The 21,182-nt window shown below is 36.4% G+C and overlaps 1 protein-coding gene across 1 annotated transcript; it reads right to left on the reverse strand.

The window, feature by feature from the left end:
* Positions 1-1,374: 1,374 nt before the first annotated feature.
* Positions 1,375-6,456, reverse strand: LOC114074357. The gene is made up of 2 exons (XM_027912241.1): positions 5,677-6,456; positions 1,375-3,082 (listed from the first exon to the last, which is right to left on the reverse strand). Exon 2 carries the CDS (start codon positions 2,218-2,220, stop codon positions 1,528-1,530), a length of 693 nt encoding a protein of 230 aa, XP_027768042.1. The 5' UTR covers positions 2,221-3,082; positions 5,677-6,456; the 3' UTR covers positions 1,375-1,527.
* Between the last annotated feature and the right edge of the window lie 14,726 nt (positions 6,457-21,182).

Raw genomic sequence — 21,182 nt, forward strand, 5'->3', positions numbered from 1 at the left:
TTGGTCTGGGAAGGAATCTGTAGGACCTTTCGATCTTGTGAAGTAAGGATGATCTGCCAGCTTTGATCGACACAGACCAGTTAAAAGTACCTGAGAAGTGAAACAACTCAAAGGCAGATTTGTTTAGCGCATATTCGGAGTACAAAATGCATAATATCACACAGAAAGCAGATAAACACACAAGTTGCTTTGTTTGAGGATATCTTTAACCCACGAATGAGGACGGGAATACGTTTTTAAACGAACAGGAATCTGCTTGTTTAACGCTATTTCGGGAAGGCTGAATCACGTCGAGCTATGGTCTTCTTGCAGTTGCTTTTTGATGCCCGTTGATCTGATCTTTATATCTTTCGTAACATGAAGGAGAATGAAAAATTTTCGAAGGTAGGGGCCGGGCCGGGAAAGGCTGCCTACGTATCTCACAAGGAGAATTCAGGCCCAACGTAGTTTGAGTTTAGGATGAAATATTTTCATTCATTGCGATTACAAGGAAATTGAAAGACAACATTGGAATTCTTAAAGGATGACAATAGCACTTTAGTCACTTCTCGTCCTGCGGTTGCGTCACTCCTTCCCTTTCAGACGATCGGAAATGGAGGCTTGTAGACGATTTCCTCCTCATCGTCCTCCTCAATCAATTCGTTGTCGGAGCCATTGTTGTCTGCTCCTTGTTCACAGGCGAGGTGTTTTCCGCCCTTCAAGTTGCTACGAGTCGTCAATTCCTTATCAAGTGATGCACTTTTGGCCAACAGTACGGCAGTCTCACCATCTATCTTTGTCTCTCTCGCCTTTCATTCGTGCACCTTCAAACGAAGCATGTTCTACCTTTTCCTCAAGCTTTCCGTTTCCATCTCAACCTCTTTCTTTCTTTTTATCTGTGACACCAGATCCTCATCCAATGTCACGGCTGCAGCTTTGTAGATTGCCGTGGTCATGTCAACTTTGAGTCCTTCCTCCTTAACCTTTTGAATTTCTCGAGTGACTCGTTCGATCTTTCTTTGCAACTCCTCTTCAGTGAGTTTCGTCTGGATGTTCTTGCCCTTGTCCATAGCGGTGATCTGCCTTTCCTGAGACGATAGAGCAGTATTTAGGATTTGTGGTATAGGAGATAGCTTTTTGAGTGAGAAACTTGAGACTTGGGAATTTTGGTCGGACATTTGTAATAGTGGCTTCCGTATATTCTTTGGAATTTTCTGGCTAGGAGTGGGTTTACGATATCCTCATTCATAGCAACATAACACATAAGCATTTAAATACACATATATATCGAGTCCTAAAGCATACATGGGGACCCTTTTGTGCCAAGGGTAGGCCTAGCGCATTCGAATGATGTATGTGTGAATTTAAACCAAATAAACAATTCCCCCCAACATAACATTTACTAATGAATAATAATGTTCGCAAAAGGGAAACAAACATAAAGACAAACCCACGCAGGGGCCATTCGAAAGTGCAACAAAATCAGGCCCACGCAGGGGCTAAAGCAGTGGAAGTACATGTAAAAAAACCACGCAGGGGTGATGTCCACTATGCTGCTCCGGAAGATCCTGCTCCGTCGTCGCCGTCTTTCTGAATTTTGTGTTGCTGAAACATATACCTCAGCATCAATAGAAAACCTTCACCAAGGCGTCCTTTGTCTTCCAAACTTTCGTATCGCATCCTCTCGATCTTCTGTTGGATCCAGTTGTCGAAATCATCATAACCACGTCTAAGTCTTTCAACCTCTTGGGTCGCCCTCTCAAGCGCGTCTTGATTCTCTACGAACTTAGCATACACCTCCTTGGCCTCTTCCTTTATCTCTTCCAGTTCAGCCACTGCTTTGGCTTCTCTGTCCGTCACACTGCGAAAGTTACGCGGAGTCTGAAAGGAGATATTTTGTATGTCCTTCTTCAGCCATTCTTTGTAACCCTCGTCATATCCAGCATTGAATCGGTCAGGGGCGATAGTGTCTTTATTCATGCGTTTGGCGTTTTTCAATTCTCTGAACATTTCCGAAGCGTCGTGTACTCTGTCATCTCCAATGTCATACACATAAGCGCCATAGTATGCTTCTCTGGGCACGGTTTGTTTTCTTCCGAACTGTCGCAAGACTCGAAATGGTGCGTAAGGGAGAATTCCTTGAATGCCTGGTAGAGGGAGCACGACATATCTGCGACTCTCCATGACAAGTTCTTTGGATATAAAACAGTCGAGCATCCATTGGAGAAAATTTGGGCCCATCTTCCCCTTGTTCTCCGATTGTCCATATTTGCCCAGTATAGTAAGTCATTTAAGTCCTTGAGAGTGTTTTTGTTGTCGAGGGTGTGTAATTCCCGAGTCCCAGCACCCTTCGCCAAATGGCTGAGGATCCACCACTGGAGGAGTAGGTTACACCCTTGGAAATATCGGTGTCCTTCTTTGCACTTTCCCAAGGCCCAATACATGTCAGATAGTATGACTGGAGCTACAGGGTAGTATTTCGTTGTTCCTTGATTTTCATACCCTTTGAACAAAGTATGGGCGAGTGTTATGACTCGGGTGTTGATGCTCAAACTCGGACCGTGCGGGAAGACCATTGTTCCCAATAATGCCACGACAAACGCTAGGGGACGGATCTCGTTCCACTCTCTGTAGGAGATCTTGAACTCTCGATTGTACGCGGCGTAGAAACTCGCGTGTCCAAATCGAATATAGAGATCTCTAAACGCCACGTGGGAATCCTGGCACCAGTAAGCGAAGTCTTTTCTTAATCCAAACCAATCCGCGATATTCTCTACGGAAGGTTTGTTGGGGATGAAGATATCCTCTTGTTTTCTGGCAATTCTCTCTATCCCGGTGCCTACGGTGTCTATACAGTCCCTTATTTCTTCCAGCTTCGGGGTAATCTCGGCTGTTCCAAAGCAAAAAACCATCTTCTGACTGTCCCAATACCCCGTAAGTACCTCAACTAGTTCTGGCCAACCATTCATGTTGATCAGTTTGGTTAAGGCACCTACGTACTTGTTAAGGGTTCTCCTATGATCCCCATCCAAATCGTTGTACCACATCGTAAGCTGAGGTGGCGCTGAGACGACCATATAGAACTTCGGGAAACGATCCATGTCTGTAAAATAGAAACCCGTTAGATTTTTTCCCACCCCCAAGTTGGTTTTCACACATACATTATTCGAATGTCAAACAATATGAGGTGTCGTGAGGTCGAGGACCTTAGACACAATTTTGGCGTTTTTTCTACTAAATGGACTTAATACGCCTTGGGTATTAAGCCGTCTTAGGCTGATGCTTAATTCGGTTTTGGTTTCGCTCTATCTTAGGCTTTCTAGAGTTGTTTTCAAATTGACGGTTACCCCAGTCGGACAAACATCAGAGTGGAGTTACCAAACAACGTCCGATGACCGCATTCCGACTATTTGTTTGATACTCCCAAAAGATTTCTTGGGTATATCTGAAGAAAGCCGCAGTAAGCCGCGTAACTTCCGTTTCCAAATGCAAACTATTTGTCGTTTGGCGGGAATATGCCATGAAATGCAACAGTTTTCGAAAGCTAAAGCAACTAAACAATTAAACAGTTAATCGCAAGTAATCAAATACGTTAATCTTAGGGTTAGAATCCTCCTTGTCCCCAGCGGAGTCGCCATTCCTGTTTTATCAAAAAATCGAATCGAAAGAGTTTATTTTGTTTTAAAAGATTTCGACTTTTAGGAGTCGCCACTTAATTTTTTAAGAAAAAATTAAGAAAACTTGTTTTCAAATAATTTAAACAGAAAAATCATTTGAAAACTTTTAAAAGGGTTCGGGGATTCTTATTAACGTCTTAGGAAGGTTTTGAAGGAACCTAACGTCTTAGGAAGGTTTTGAAGGAACCTAAGACGTTCCGCTTAATACGGCTTTCCGGCAACTAACCATTTGACTAATATTTTTAAGATTTGCGAATTTGAAGTTAAACTTCCTAAATTTAAATCTAAGCGAACTTGCGAATTTGAAATATTATCATTTTGAATTTTTAGTTTAATTTTAAGTTTGATAAAATAGTATGACGTTCGTTGGGGATTAGAGTTTCCCTAACCCTAAGCTAACGGCATTCAAACAAAGCATGTAAACAAATAGTAAAGAGGGAGAGAAGAGAAAGAGAGATTTGGGTCCAATTTCGGGTTCTGTCCTCCTTGACCGAAATTTGGACCCACCTGCTTTTGGGTTTTTAACCCATTTTCTCGTTTGGGTTTTCGACCCACTTCACCTGTCCTAATCTAAACGTACAAGAATAAATACAAGAAATTAAAAGCGACAAGGGCTTATACCCATTACAAATAAAAATATACAAAAATATAAAATGAAGAAGTCTTCTAATCCATTTTTGATTTTTCTTCAATCTTCACGGAATTTGACTTAATACGCCTGTCTTGATGGGTTGACTCGATGGAAGGAATATTGAGCCTTCATGGCTCTTCCGAAATGCAAGGAGGAAAATGGGGTCCCAAACGGACTCGAGAAGAATTTCACATACACATTAAATAAAAATACGTTAGCACCAAACCACTCTGCCATAATAAGGTAACAAGCGGTAAAGTAGCATCATACTATAACACTAGACTAGTTCGAACGAAACATGATCGACAGGAAATGAATCTGACCGAGGCGAATCTTTATACTAACGCATTTGTTCAAAGAGGAGGCATTTCAACAAACACAAGGTTTAATTAACATCAAGGTTGTAACTTTAGACAAATATAGACTAAGTACTCTATTAATTATTTAAAGCTATCATTCCATAACTTAAAAGGGAGGCATGCGTTTAAATGAAAAAAGGGGGAAATGAAGAGAAAAAAAAATGATAACTTATACAAACATTTGCACCCTATTCGAACCAACAAAATGGCTGCCAAGATATGATCAAGTTGTAATAAATAAAAAAAATGTATACTCCTAATATTCCTATTACTCATTTGTAGTAAGATAAGCATGGAGAGGTATTTTTAACAACATGTGGGAGAATAAAGGCAAAAGATTACTCCTAAAGAAACGGTCGCACAAGACAAACGAACTTTGGTCAATTTACCATCCAAATATCAAGCAAACTGGGCATGAAAAACAACTCCTTTGACTCGCTATAGGACTTCGGCTTAAAATAGCCAACTTCAAAGGATACCGTAAGCTGAAATCGGCCTCTTAAAATGTAGATTTCCAGAAAATTTCAGATAACCCACGTTGAACACAAAACGAAAACATTCCTTCAAGATGCCTAAAGAGACAGACTATCCGAGCAGACACGATTTTGGAAATAAAGAAAATAGAGAGGATAAGCAGCCCTCATGTAATCTAGAACCATATACTTGAACAAAACTTAGGAAAAGAAAAAAAAATTCAAGAGAAGAGAGCTCACAGATACAAACCCGTTACCCTTACTACAATACTCGAGACAAGCAAATACACAACTATCCGACGAACAAAACAACAACTAATCCTAATATGCACCTTCATAGCCAAATATCACACAAGAACCAGTATCTATATCGATCAAAAACGACACATCATGCTGCCTATAAACAGTCTAACAGTGCTGAAACACCAATATTCAATCGAGGAAGAATACAAAAATCAAAATGAGAGCCAAAACAAAGCCGAAACAAAGAAACCAACAAACATTCATTGCATTGCATTCGACGCTTGAAGCAAAAGGTAAGTATAAAGGGGCATTACCTCTCTCCGAGCAGCAAGACTGAGACGAAAACGAGCAGCAACAGCAACAAACTTCCACACTCGAACGATAACCACTCGCTTTTTAACGTATCCTGCTTTCGTAGCTAGAATATTCTTCCCCGATATATGAATATGTTTGCTAAGAAGTTCCGGCTAAAATACTAGTAGAACACGAAACCTTCCTAGAAAATGCTTCTGTATATCTTTATGTGATACAACTATCCCAAAATTTCTTCGTTGTTCTTCCACAATCAGAAAAAAACCAAAAGAATTTTGTTTCCCCCCAAAATTTCCGACCTCTCAATTTTCCAACCCCTGACCTAAGGATGGTGGGGGGTTTATATAGAGAAATCATTAGTGTTTCTGAAGGGAAAAGGCTGGAAGGCGCTCTTTCAAGCCCAAACCCGAATTTGCAATTCGAAAAACCAAATCTTATCCAAAACCGAGGAATATACCGATTAGATGCCAAATTCCAACGGATTGGGGGCGAGGTGGATGGACGAGATCAATTCGTGGTACTAGACAGGCGACGTGGAGCTATCTCACCATGGCGAGGACGAAAACACGCCTTGTGCGCAGAGTCGCGTATGGAGCAGCAGGACCGCAGGTGTCCGTTGCATTGCCTCGTTCCTCCACGCGCTAGAGAGAGGAGGAGAGAGGGGGAGAGAGAGGAGGAGAGAGGAGGGAGAGAGCGTGGGGGAGACGCGGGGTAAGGGAATTTCGCGGCTGCTGTTTCTGGGAATTTGACGTATTTTTTTTTGAAATTCGTGGCTTCTGTTCTGTTTTTCTGGGGAAAAACGGGTAGGGGAGGAAGAAAGGGGGAAAGGGAATTTGGGTCGGAGGACGGGTCAAAGGGAAAGGGGCGCTGGGTCGGGTTACTTTAAGGGAGTTGGGGATTTGGGCATGAGAAGTGGGCTGGATTAGGGGAAAATTATATTGGGCTGCTGAAAAAATGTTTGGGCCTGGGAGTTTGGGTTGAGAATTAAATTAAAGGAGGATGGGTTAGGAAGTAAAAGCTTGGGCCAATAAGAACAAAAGGGAAGAGGCCCAAATTCGGTTTTTGATGTGTTTAAAGGGGAAATGGATTAATTTGATAAATAGCCAAATTGAGTTAAGATGATAAATTTGGCTAAACCTTAAATAAAACGAATTTGTATTAATTAATCAACGAGCTTCTTTATTTTAATAATATAATTATAAAATAGCGATTCAAAATATAATCATCATTTGAACTAAGAAGAAACTTACTAAAATTAAAATATCTTTTGAGATGGTTTTTTGAATAATCATAAAATATACCAATTATATACATAACTATGTAACCATATATATTATCCAAAGTTATGATAAAAAGTATCCGAAGTAACATAAAGTTCATGCATTATTATATTTTCGCAAAATTCGTGGCTTCTGTTCTGTTTTTCTGGGGAAAAACGGGTAGGGGAGGAAGAAAGGGGGAAAGGGAATTTGGGTCGGAGGACGGGTCAAAGGGAAAGGGGCGCTGGGTCGGGTTACTTTAAGGGAGTTGGGGATTTGGGCATGAGAAGTGGGCTGGATTAGGGGAAAATTATATTGGGCTGCTGAAAAAATGTTTGGGCCTGGGAGTTTGGGTTGAGAATTAAATTAAAGGAGGATGGGTTAGGAAGTAAAAGCTTGGGCCAATAAGAACAAAAGGGAAGAGGCCCAAATTCGGTTTTTGATGTGTTTAAAGGGGAAATGGATTAATTTGATAAATAGCCAAATTGAGTTAAGATGATAAATTTGGCTAAACCTTAAATAAAAAGAATTTGTATTAATTAATCAACGAGCTTCTTTATTTTAATAATATAATTATAAAATAGCGATTCAAAATATAATCATCATTTGAACTAAGAAGAAACTTACTAAAATTAAAATATTTTTTGAGATGGTTTTTTGAATAATCATAAAATATACCAATTATATCCATAACTATGTAACCATATATATAATCCAAAGTTATGATAAAAAGTATCCGAAGTAACATAAAGTTCATGCATTATTATATTTTCGCAAAATTTATAAAACTAATTAATTTAAATCGTTTGGAAAACTTACGAAGCTCGAGAATTAATTTATACCGACGCAGGTCAAAATTGGGTGTCAACAACTGTCCCTCATTTTATTTGGGGTTATGCAAGCGATTCGAGGAAAATGAAATTGACCAAACCAATTTTGACCAACCCCATTCATCTTTAAAGGGAGGATTTGGCGAAGGGTTTAGGGATTATGGCCGAACCCTTGAGACGGGCTACCTACATATCTCAGGCTATATGAGAATTCAGGCCACTTGTAGTTCGATAAGCTTGATTTACCGCACGATTTTGAAAGAATCAAAAGCCACCTCGATACCGAATTATGAAGGTATCGAAATGCTCAAGAATAGAATTCGAGACCGAATATTGGAATACAGCCGATTTTTCAACATTGAATCCGCCTACATATCCTTAAACCTTCGGAATCAGGCTATNTGGAAAACTTACGAAGCTCGAGAATTAATTTATACCGACGCAGGTCAAAATTGGGTGTCAACAGGAAAAGGATATAAGGTATGAGCAACAAGGCACTTCATGGTAATAATGCATGCAAATTCTATTGGTAGAAGCAGCGAGAGGATGAGGAATTCTTATAGGAGTGGTTTGTAGGAGTCCAGTGGAGTGTTTATAGTACTAAATGAGTGTGGTGTTGTTAACATGTGGAAATGTGTGATACATTAGGTGTTTCGTGATATAATGAGTTCAAGGTTAGCTGGATGTAGTAGTAAGGAGTAGGGTTCTTGGGATGAGATTTCCTACAGAGGTATAGAACCTGAATCTTGTGATTTAGATCAGAATGATGACCCTATGTTATGTTTTTTGTGTTACTAAGTTATACTTGAATATAGTAAGGGTAACCCCTCTCTATTCTCAAATTAGCCGTCTTTTGAGGATGAATGATCCCAAGGGCGAGATATTGTAACACCCCAAAAATTTCTAAGTTAAGACTCCAATCATTCTTCATTTACTTATAGGGTCATATGGGGTGATTCTTAAATTTCACATTGGTGTAAAAGTAAATTCTTTAATTTCAGGAATGATTTTGAATATAAATGAAGTTCATTACAAACATCTAGCACAAAATTGAGTTAAAAGTTTCCTTATCGATTAAGTTTTAGCATAAGATTTTACTTAAGTCAATTTAAAACAACCATATATCTTATAATACATAGAGTTACGTGAACCATTACCTATCAAATTAAAGGTACTTGAAATCTCTTTCCAATGCCACCAATTTCACGTCAATCCACGTTTTGAGTAATAAGTTATGACTATTTTGGTAACCTGATACAGTATTGTGACGAATTAGCCGACACAAAAACATTAAAATGGGTTGTTTTTGTTTTTTAAACTCTAAGAAAAACCTAAACAAATTTATTTACTAATTAAATACCTAAAACAATCATATCTTTATCTCTTAATACATTATTCTCTTCTCTCTTAAACCATAAGGCAAAACCCTGAGGAAAAATCAAAGTAGAAGACTACATTCAACATTCTTTCAATACTTTTCAAGATTCTTCTTCAAGGTAAGTCTTTCTATGAGAATTCCATTTTTTCCAACTCAAATTACTTCATACAATTATGAATCACGGGTGAAAATCATAATTCTTGGTCATAGAGATTTCAAGAAACTAATTCAAGAATCTCAAGAAATGTTTTCTTGATTGTTTACCTTCAAGATAAGGTTTCAAGGCTTCTAATTGAGTTTTTATTCAAGATTCTTCAAGAAACTTTGTCTTTCAGGTATGTAATGCTATCATAGTGTTGGACTATTTCGTCCTTACGCTCTACATCTACTTGCAAATCAGTAACATAGAAATCTATGATTCTATCCCTAGATTTGAGTATTCTTAAGATAAGTTGATTTGAGCTCTTGAGTTCCTATTTATTTTGGAAAATCTATTCTTAATTATTGAATATTTATATGTTATGCATTAAAATTCTTGAGTTGATTTCTTCATGTCTAAGTTCAACATGGACCGTATGAATTGAGTAGTTTTGAGAGGAGAAATATTTCTAAGTTATGAGTTTCGAGTTCTTGAGTTCTTGAGTCGAGAATTCTGAGTATTGAGTTTCCTTATTGCTATTAAGATCCATGACTTGAGTCGTTCATGTCCATAACTACACATGAACCCTATGAATTGAGTTATAAATTTCAAAAATCTTTTTAAAGCCAACACTTGAGTTCTTAAATTGAGTTTTGAGAAAGTAAAGATGATTTTTGAGAAAAGAGTTTCTAAAAAATGATTAGTATGACATTAGAGTATATCATCAATGTATTAGCAGTACGGTTTCTAGATATACCATCAATGTTTATGCAGTATCAATATCCGAGTCATCAATAATCAAATTAAAATATGATTTTGTAAAGAGTTTCCAAGTATAAATTGAGTAAGAGTATAAGGGGACTATGTATTGCCAAAGGTAACAATTTTTACATTGATAAAAGAGAAACTGAGATCTATAAATGAGTTATGAGTTCAAAATTTATTTCAAGAGCAATTACCTCTTTGAAGAGTGAAGTTTGAGCAATTATCTCAAATCAGAGGAAGATTTATGTTTTTTTAAGCATATGATCATGAGTATATATTATCGAGAGTAGTATTGAGTATCGATATAGGGGAAAGTTCAAACAAATCACAGCCCCCATAAACCGTGTATGCCAACATGGGTAAAGGGTCATACTTTTTACATGATTTTTTATTGCTTTTAATCATAAGTTAGCGGATCCACTTAGTTGAGGTGTTTTATACCCCTGATAAGGTATAGGACAGTTTTGGTAGAGCGGCGAAATGATGTATCATCACGTAGCTCATAGTGATAGTTGTCGAGTAGATAATAACCCAATACACTTAAAGTGTATTTTTTATATATCACTTATTATGTTGAGTTAAGAGATGAGAAAGTCTTTTTTTAAACTTTAAATGATTTAAATCTTTTATTTCTTTACATTCAGTTGACTATATAACTATATTTGTTATGGTCCTTTCATTCAGTTATTTGTTATTCAACTATATTACATACTCGTACATCTAATATAGTGATGCCATTCGACTTGCATCTTTTAATGATGCAGATTTAGGTTCTTAGGATCTTCACAAGAGTCTATTGAGATCACTTCATCCGCTCGTCTGCTTATGAGTGGGACCTCTATACTTTCGGCTGACTCTAGTTTTATGAGTTCTTAGTAGTAATTTTTTTGAGCAGTTGTGGATCTTAAACTGTCACTCAGCTTTGTATAGTAGAAGCTTCATATATAGACAGTTATGGAGAGTCTTTCAGTTTTAGATGTTTTATTTAAAACTCATGATTCATACTCAGTAAAGTTACAGAGTTTTGAGATTTAGTATTTTTTTAAAATGTTTCTATCAATTTGGTGTTTATTTATTCTTGAGTTAGTCTTCTACTTGTAGTCAACTTGGTTGATGGTTCACTTGGGAACTAATAATGGTTCATTAGTGTCGTCCACGTCCAGGGTGTAGGCTCAGATCGTGACAACATGCATGTTCATGAAAACTTGATTTTTGATTTTATGATCTAGCTTAGAGTGATTCTCCATATTTATGTGCATTTAATTGCATTTATTTTGTGTTTTATAGTTTCTCTCTCACTATATTTATGCTAGCTTGAGTCTCATATAAGGAAGAATGTTCCCAAGAGAGAGATATTTTAGTATCTCGGAAGTTAGAATGTCAAAAAGGAAACAAAATGAAGAAATTGGTTGTCGGCAGTTTACTAACTAATTGTAGGATTTCCTACAGGCTGTAAAAGGGCAACTGTAGAAGTTGGGTTAAGTTTCGGAGAAATACATTTCTGAAGTTTTGACCTACCATCTGACAGGACAAACCATATGATGGTTGACGGGCCGTATATGGAACCCATAAGATTGATTTAAAGATTTCATTCAGGACCTCAGTTCTACTTGGTGAATTTTTAAAGTGAAAGTTGAGCTCTACGAATGGGTTCTACGGGTCATAGAAGATTTTACGAGCCATAGAATGGTTTCATGGGAAATGATTCAATATTTGGGTTTCTGAAGTTGATTCTATGGTCAACTAGGATGAACCGTAGGCTGGTCCCGTCGGTCAGAGTAGCATTTATTTTAAAAGGTATTTCGTCATTATCCAATGCACTTAAAGCATATGCTACGTCATTTTTACCCTAAATATAAGCCTTATAACTACCCTTTACCCCGAGAAATTCCCCCAACTCCCTCATCAATCAAATTCCTATATTTTACCTAAAGTTCTCTCAAAATATCTTCACTCTCTATCAAGGAAGAAGAAGCTAGGGTTCTTAAAGATCAAGTCTACTTGTTAACCATTGATTCTAGGGCTTCAATCAAGGTGTGTAGGGAGTTCATCAATGAGTTTAATTCACCCATTGAATCCCCAAAGGTTCTCCAATTATCCAATTCTCCAATTCAAATTCAATTGGTTAGGTTTTCATTCAATTCATGATTGCTTCTGTTTATATGGATTCAATTGTTTGATTTTGATCATATTATGATAATTTAAATTCAATAACATGTTTTCCGATTAATGCCATGTTAATCCATGCAATTATCATGATTGACTATGATACCTAATTTGCATGAATTTGAAGAAAAGCTATAAATCATTTAATGGTGTTTTATGAATTTATGCATGATTTATGAAAAGGAATGATTTATGATGAATTGTGAAAGGTTTTCTCAAATGTTAAGGGATAATGGCTTGGTGAAAGGTTTTCTCAGTTAAGCTTGATTCAAGATTTAATGATCTACTATATATTGTATTAGCTTGGACCAGTAAAATTATACTTTTCCATGTATCATGATGAATTTATGAAAATGACTATTCTGTTGGGATTTAACTTAGCAACGAGAGGACATGGAGGTGGAGGTTAAATGGGTAGTCTATAGTAGCAACCTCTAGTTCTTTACTGTGTGCCCCGCAAGTTTGCCTTAATTGGCCTAGCTAGTGGACCACATATAGCATATGATATGATACGGAGTTCTACCTTGGCAAGTAGACTCTTCCTTCTCGATATGGGAGTTACATCGGATTTCAGGTTATAGCTCGGATGGTCTAATATCGATTAAAGCTAATATCCACAAAATGAACTAAGTTACTATAGACATACAAATTTTATTGGATTTAATTCATACAAAATTTGGATTAAATCCATTCTTATTTGAGTTGAATGGTTGATTTGGGATTATCAAATAAATAAGTCTATTCTTATTAAATTCAAGTCCGAGGTCCATTTCACTTTGAAACCCAAACTCATTCCACATGTCACAGTGACTAGGCATCGAATACCAACAAGGTGACACCACGTGTCCAAATGAAGTGGTAGTCCTAGTTAAAAGCAAGAGTGAATCACAATGCGCCAAGTGTCAAAATGACATCCTTTGACCAATCACAACCAACCTTCTCCACTCCCTACAACTATAAATAGAGGATAGACATGACACTCATGAGAGATCAATAAAACTCTTCAACAAGAATTCTATAATTGGAGAAAGCTAGACATCAACTACATAGCTCTTCGAAGGAGTGATCAACGGAGTTCTTCTCGGAGATTGACTTGCAATGACAAAGTGCTTCCCGACGTTACCAGAGATCAAATACATCTCAAGGAGGTTTACATAAGCTATAACATCAACTACATAGCTCTTCAAATGACTGATCAAAGGAGTTATTTCCGGAGATCAACTTGTAACGACGAAATACTTCCCGACGTTCCCGAAGATCAAATACATCTCAAGGAGCTCTAAATCATCCTACATTTGATAAATACACTAGTGAAGGATCTCGAATCATGGAGAAACTTAGGAGAGAGGAATCAAGACAACAACAGAATTGTACTATTTTGTTTGCAGTCGATTCTAAGCGTCTAAGGAAATTTGTTGTGAACAAATTTGGCATGCTCAGTGGGACCAATTATGCTCTTCGTCTCTTCCTCTTACTAATAAAAAAACAACAAGTTCAACTTTGCAATGGCCTTCAAGGAGATCAATGATGTTTCATGCAAGGACTCTATTGTTGCCACATTTGTTGAGTTTAGTGATATTGATCCAACAACTCGACGCAAGTTCAAGACAAGTGCCTTGAATGAATCTGAATATTTCACCTCCTTGGAGATGCCAAGAAAGAGCAGCTCTCGAATGACACTTAAAATTGCATCCCTGGGGGCAATATTGCATCAAAGTTGTTTGATAAACTTTCTTAATCTAGCTTCAACTTTTCTGAATCTAAAATTTCAACAAATTCTTCAATTTCAACAAAGGCTAACTCCTTTATGGTTTATGCAACTGACGTAGATGAGAAGGTCACACTGATGGAGCAAACCATTAAAGCCTTGAAGTCTATTGATGAAAAAAATCTTCAAATTGCTTAACTTATGAGCAAATTACATCTCTAAAGGTCTAAAGAGTCACATCACAATATTACAACTCAAGAAATAGTTGATATGGGTTCTCTCACCAAGTCAGTTGACTCTCAAAGCTCAAAACAGTCTGCTACAGTTGCCACTCTAACAATTCAACAACTACAAGATATGATCATAAACACAATTAAGGCTCAATGTGGGAGTCCGTCACAAAGTTTCTTAGGATATTCAAAGTTGTATTCTAAGCGAATCGAGGGTATACTAATGTCAATTGGATATCAACAACCAAAATTAAAGTAATTTGATGGAAGGGGAATCCAAGGCAACATATTGCCCATTTCGTCCAGACTTGTAGCAGTGCCAGTACACATGATGATCTTCTTGTCAAGCATTTGTCGTTATTTAGTAGAAAACGCCTTTGATTGGCATATAGACTTGCCTAAATCAATTGATAGTTGGGAACAATTAGTAAATTAATTTGTCAATCGTTTCATAGTATCCGCCATACAGTGAGCATGATGGAATTAACAAACACAAAACAAGGTAAGGATGAACTTACAGTGGACTACATCAATCGTTGGCGAATGTTGAGCTTAGATTGCAAGGATCAACTTTCTGAAATCTCTGTAGTCAAAATTTGTATACAAGGAATGCATTGGGGCCTTGTATATATTCTTTAAGGGATTAAGCCTAAAATTTTTGAAGAATTAGTTACACATACTCATGATATGGAGTTGAGCATTGCAAGCCATGGAAAGACATCGCATGTCTTTGATCCAAGAAAAGAAAATACACAATTCAAAAAGTAGTTAGACTATGCAACTAATGAGTCCATGGTCATAACCACAACTTCTACGAAGACCTCTGCTAGACAAAAATTTAAAGAGCATGTAGCACATCAGTAAACGCGAGAAGTGAAAAATCAATCTACCTTGAAGGAGTAATAAGAAAAGAGTATTCCTTTCCTGACTCTGACGTTCGTGCAATTCTTGATGAGCTGTTAACCAAGAAATTCATTGCACTCCCAGAGTCAAAGTGACCCGAAGAATCCAATAAAGTCGATGATCTTATGTATTGTAAATTTCATAGAACAATCGGTCATCATACCACATAATTCTTCACTCTGAAGGAAAAGATCATGACATTGGTACGAGACGGAAAGATCATCATTGACGATGGTGAGACAGCTGAAATAAACCATGCTAGCGTCAAACTTGATCACAAAAATAATTCAATTTCAGAAGTTCTACGTCCTATGGCATCACCAAGAATTGAAGAGGATGTCATTATACTACAGTTTGGGAACTCTGAACCAGTTCAAGTTTCCGCCTTGAAGAAAATAACAAACACATCCAAGGTAGATGACTTCTCCAATGAAAAGAGTGGTGACACTTGACTTTGGTCACTCACAAAAGGCAGGCGAATCAAGGGACTTCTAAACTTTGACTTTCAAAATTCGACACAAAATCAAGTATGAATCAGCCGCGGAAATGCAAAATCATGAAATCCAACACCAAACTGAAGTACATTAATGATTCACCATAAAAGGTTAGAAAGACAATTACATTGATAGGATTCTTCCCTGAAATGCTCCTCGACATATGAGCCTAAACTGCAAGTTACAACGCTCCTTAAGGTATGAGCATAAACTGCATGTTACTACTGGTCCGCAAGAGTACAAATTGTGTAAGACCCAAAAAAAATAAAAATAAAAACTCATCATATTGAACTAAGATATGACTTGATCCTCTTCACGGAGGTATGTAGGCTCTTGAAGTAATCACTCTAAGTTTAGTCAAATGAGTAAAAAAAAATAATTCGGTGGCATTGCGTGTCATCACACTAGCTCTTTAAACCGTGTAGCTAGACATGAGTTCAAACGCGTCACAAATGAGCAAAGGAGAAGATTCTTGAATCCCTCTCCACAACAAACAAAGAAGCTCGTAAACAGAAACTCCTATGTCAAGTTATTGATTTTCTCCCAAAGTTGCTCAAAGCTGAAGAGTTTAGCGAAGTTGAATTTGAAAAGATATCTACGCTAATCTGGGAATCTTTTGGCTGTCATTTTCATACATGTTATACATCTATGAGTTATGCTTCCAACAGAACAAAAATCACATTATTTTGGGACTCCTACACCGAGTTATTAATTTTCTCCCGAAATATCCAAAAGCTTAAGAGTTTAACGAAGCGGAATTTGAGCTAACTTTGAAAAGATATTTGGGCTAATCTGGAAAACTTTTCGCTATGATTTATACATGTGTTGTACACTATGAGTTATTCTTTTAATGGAACAAGAATTGCATCATTTCGAGGCTCCTACGCTGAGTTATTAAATTTTCTCCTGAAAGTGCTCAAAGCGGAAGAGAGTTGAGCGAGAAAGAATTGAAGTTAACTTTGAAAATACATTTGTACTACTATGGAAGGATTTTGGCCATGATTTTTGCACATATTTTTTAGTTATTTGAGTTGTCTTTCTATTGGAAGAAGAAACTCGTGATTTCAACACTCCTACTCCAAGAAAATGGTGTTTTAGCGAGAAGACACAAATCTGTGAGAAGAACTACCAGATTTTGGGGTCAAACTTCAAAATTTGATTCCCATCAATACAGAAGGTGTTTAACGTTGATTTTTTAATATGTTGTATTACCAAAAATCTAGTTTCTCAAAAATCAATCCTCTTGTTGTTTTAATGATCCTACACCAAGAAAAGAACATTTTGACGAGATTATGCAAAACTGTGAGGGGAATTTCCAGATTTGATGACCAACTTCAACATTTGATTCCTGTCGATCCGGAAGGATATTAACATTGATTTTTGGGGATATGTCGTATAACCAAAAGTATATTTTATCCAGAATCAAGTGTCTTGTCGTTTGAATACTCCTACATCAAGAAAAGAACGTTTTGACGAGATTGTACATAACTGTGAGGGAAACTTCCAGATTTGATGACCAACTTCAAAATTTTATTCCCATCGATCCGGAAGGATTTTAACCTTGATTTTTGGATATATTTTATAACCAAAAGTCTAGCTTCTCCATAATCAAGTGTATTGTCATTTGAATTCTCCTACATCGAGAAAAGGACGTTTTAGCGAGATTGCGTATAACTGTGAGGAAACTTCTAGGTTTGATAACCAATTTCAAAAATCAATTCCCGTCAATACGAAAGGTTTTTGATATTGATTTTTTGATCTGTAGTAGTACTAGTTGTTTGTCGTTTGAATTCTTTTACACCAAGAAAAAGACATTTTGGGTGGGACTGCACGAAATCGAAAAAAAGAACACACCAAATTTGGAGTTTCACATTGATTTGGTTAGAAGAATTATTTTTCCAATGATTCTTTGATCAATCCTTTTTACATGGGAGATTCTTATATAGAAGTTCCTTCGAACAATTTTTATTTCTTGTACAAGGAAAGCTTTGGTAAAATTGGAAGAAACAAATCATATCAATTCTTACCATCTAAATGGAAGTTGCTAGCGCTCAAAAGGAAAGCAATACGTCTTAATATGTCAAGAATGATCTTACAAAATCAACCAAAGGAAATTTGATATTCCTTTTATATGATTCAAAACCCAATCAATCTTCTTGTTCTTTCTCACACCTTGCAAGGAAGATCACATAATGTTACTACTCACTAGACCCATCTATTTGAAAGAGGGTCCACGTGGTTGTCAAGCAAGAATGTTTAAACAAGAATTTTGAGATCACTACAAACAAATCATTTGTAGTGACCTAGTTAGAATGCGACGACAAGAAACAAATACTCTTGAAGTCTCAACAATTCATTCATAAAGACTTCAACTTTCGTCGTCGAATTCGGCAAGCCTACACGTTGATAAGTCTCAAAAAATAAAAACACATTCATAAATACTTCAAGTCTTGCAATCAAATGTCAGCAAACCTACACTTCAACAAGGCTTGCATAGGCGGCATCTGTAGACACAAATTTTATTGGATTGAATTCATACAAAAATTGGATTATATCCATGCTTATTTGGGTTGAATGATTAATTTGGGATTTACAAATAAATAAGTCCATTTTTATTAAATTCAAGTCCAAGGTCCATTTCACCTTGAAGCCCAAAATCATGTCACATGTCACAGTGAGTAGGCATCGAAGACCAACAAGGTGGCGCCACGTGTCCAAATGAGGTGGTAATCCCAGTCAAATACAAAAGCGAATCACAATGCGTCAAGTGTCGAAATGACATCCTTTGGCCAATCACAAGCAACAGTGTTCACTCCCTACAACTATAAATTGGGGATAGACATGACATTCATGAGGAATCAAGAAGACTCTTCAACAAGCATTCTACAATTGGAGAAAACTAGAACATCAACTAGATAGCTCTTCGAAGGAGTAATCAACAGAATTCTTTTCGAAGATCGACTTACAACGACGAAGTGCTTCCCAATATTCCCGGAGATCAAATGCATCTCAAGAGGTCTACATAAGCTATAACATCAACTACATAGCTCTTCAAAGGAGTGATCAACGGAGTTCTTCTCAGAGATCAGCTTGCAACAATGAAGTGCTTCCTGACGTTCCCAGATATTAGATACATCTCAAGGAGGTCTAAATCAACCTACATTCGAGAAATACGCTATTGAAGGCCCTCGAATCACGGAGAAACTTTGGAGAGAGGAATCAAGAAAACAATAGAATTGTACTCATAAAGATTCATTAATAAAATCACATTTTTCTTTTATATATTTTGCTTGTTGTTGATTTTTAGCGCCTAAGGAAATTTGTTTTGAACAGTTACTCAAAAATGTTTTATGAAGTTCTCTTTGTGATTTTATGATGCATTGACCACATTCATGATTTACTATTCTTCTTCTTATGATTTACTATGATTAGCTTGGTCATGCATATCATGATTTCGATTATGTCTCCTTATGATCATGTCTCATGTTTTATTGCATTTCTATCATACTTAGTACATTGCATTTACTAATGCATATTTGTGCCTACATTGTTTCACTAATATAGGGCATGATGATTCCTCTTGCTCTATTCGTGGCTAGTTGGTCTCAGTGACGATTCAAAAATTAAGAGTTGGTGGGTCTTATGCTCCAGGGACCATTTTGCTTCAATTTGTTTTCTTATGTCTTCATGTTTCGGACTTTGTATATGGTGTACGAGTTACATCCCAACCACTTTTATTGATATAAAAAAGATGGTTTGTCTAGACTTATATACTCCACTTACGTCAAACTCTTTACATTCTTATGAGATTTATTGCTTTTATCTATTATGTTGTGTGTGTGCAGGTCAAGCGGCTTGTGTAAGACCTTTCAGGGACTTATACGCCATATCACGTCTAGGGTGTACTTTGGATCGTGACATTTTACCCCTTGAGATATATATAAGCAGACTTTTTGGCCTTTCTTGTGATGCTTGAACTATCCCTTCTCTTCTCATTGTTACCCGCTGCTCTTGGACATACAATTTGGATATTAGTGCAGCTATTGTATGTAGTGAAGTCACAATACTCTTCAATAGTTGAGATTTCTTATTTAAACTTGTATGAAAGGTTGACCGAGATCTTCGCTACAACTTTATAATTTGGAAAGTTTTCACCAAGTATTCTTATTTGGTTCACAAACTCATTCTGCTTGGAAGAGTATTCTTTCACACTATGAGTGTCTCATCTTCAAAAACTCAAACTCTCTCTTCAAAGATAAGACTCTTATCAGATTTACTCTGCTGTTGCCGGGTTTTGGACTTCCTTCTGCAGAATTTCCTCATCTCCGCTATCTCCAAGCTTGGAGCAGCTCAGGAAGGTTTTTGAAATAGCCCTAGTCTATTTTACCACTGAAGAAGGGGATAACTAAAAGAACCTGTGTTTTTGAGTTTATGTCCTGTTAAATCAACTATAGCAGTTGACACGCTGCCATACAAAAAATATTTCTGCTATGGCGGGATGCAATCAACCTGGATCAATTTCAAATTTCGAATTTTTTATCATGCTACCCCAATTTTAAATTGGTGGTATATTTCAGAATTCTCCGAAGTTCCACATGAGTGCCTTTTAATAATAACCGAACATGTCGTTACATTATGGGTTAAGACTGAACCCGCTCCTGAAAAAGTGTCTTGAGTTCAAAAAGATTTTTCGTGAAATAATGAATTTAGAATAAAATAATGTATAATATGATAAAAGGGTATATGTGAGCTACTTATCATATATTATTATAAATGAGAAGCTCCAACCTTCAAAGATGGATTCCCATTTTGCTCCTCCACTAAATCAAAATAAATTAATTTATTTTTAAATACTAATATTTAATTACATAATGGTATAATATGAAATCCAACAACTACTTCAATTTTTTAGTTATGACAATATAATTGTAATTAAATAGGTTAAATTAAATTAGAGTAGAAAACAATAATGTATGAAACTCTTCGAATTTTCTGATTCTTTGAATTTTGAAATTAACATAAATTTATCTGTCATAAAACTATAATGCATGAAACTCTTTAAAGTTTGTGATTCTTTGAATTTAGAAACTAAAATAAATGTATCTATCATGGTTCAATGCCCTATTAAAAAATTTTGGTAGATGAAAGACAATCAAATATCACTATAAATACCAGTTAATTGCTTCCTAGGTCATCACATTCTTTTTTTTCTGTCATCTACTATTCTCTTTTTTTCTTCCTAGATTATGATATAAATACGTGCCGTCAAGAAGCTAACCGGGAAGAAGAACAAATAGCTTCATTCTGAAATTAAAAGAGAAGCAAGAGAAGCTTTCTTACAGAATAGTTCAACGGTTAAACTTAACAATATAGGATATGACTTATATATTTCTTTAGATCTTTTTATGTTAGATTATGATTTTAAGTTTTTCGTTTTTATTTTTGAGTTAAGGTATGGTTGTCCAAAATGAATTTGGTATACAACCCATATTTTTATGTAATTATGTACTTGTATTACTATGGAAAAAAATCTTTGTTTTTGTGTTATTATGCTTTTAAGTGTTATTTAATTGACAAAACTTCTATTAGTACATGATGAATTTGATAATATTTGAATAATTTATGCAAAATTTACT

This window comes from Solanum pennellii, chromosome 10 (genome assembly GCF_001406875.1).
Source record: "Solanum pennellii chromosome 10, SPENNV200".
NCBI lineage: Eukaryota > Viridiplantae > Streptophyta > Magnoliopsida > Solanales > Solanaceae > Solanum > Solanum pennellii.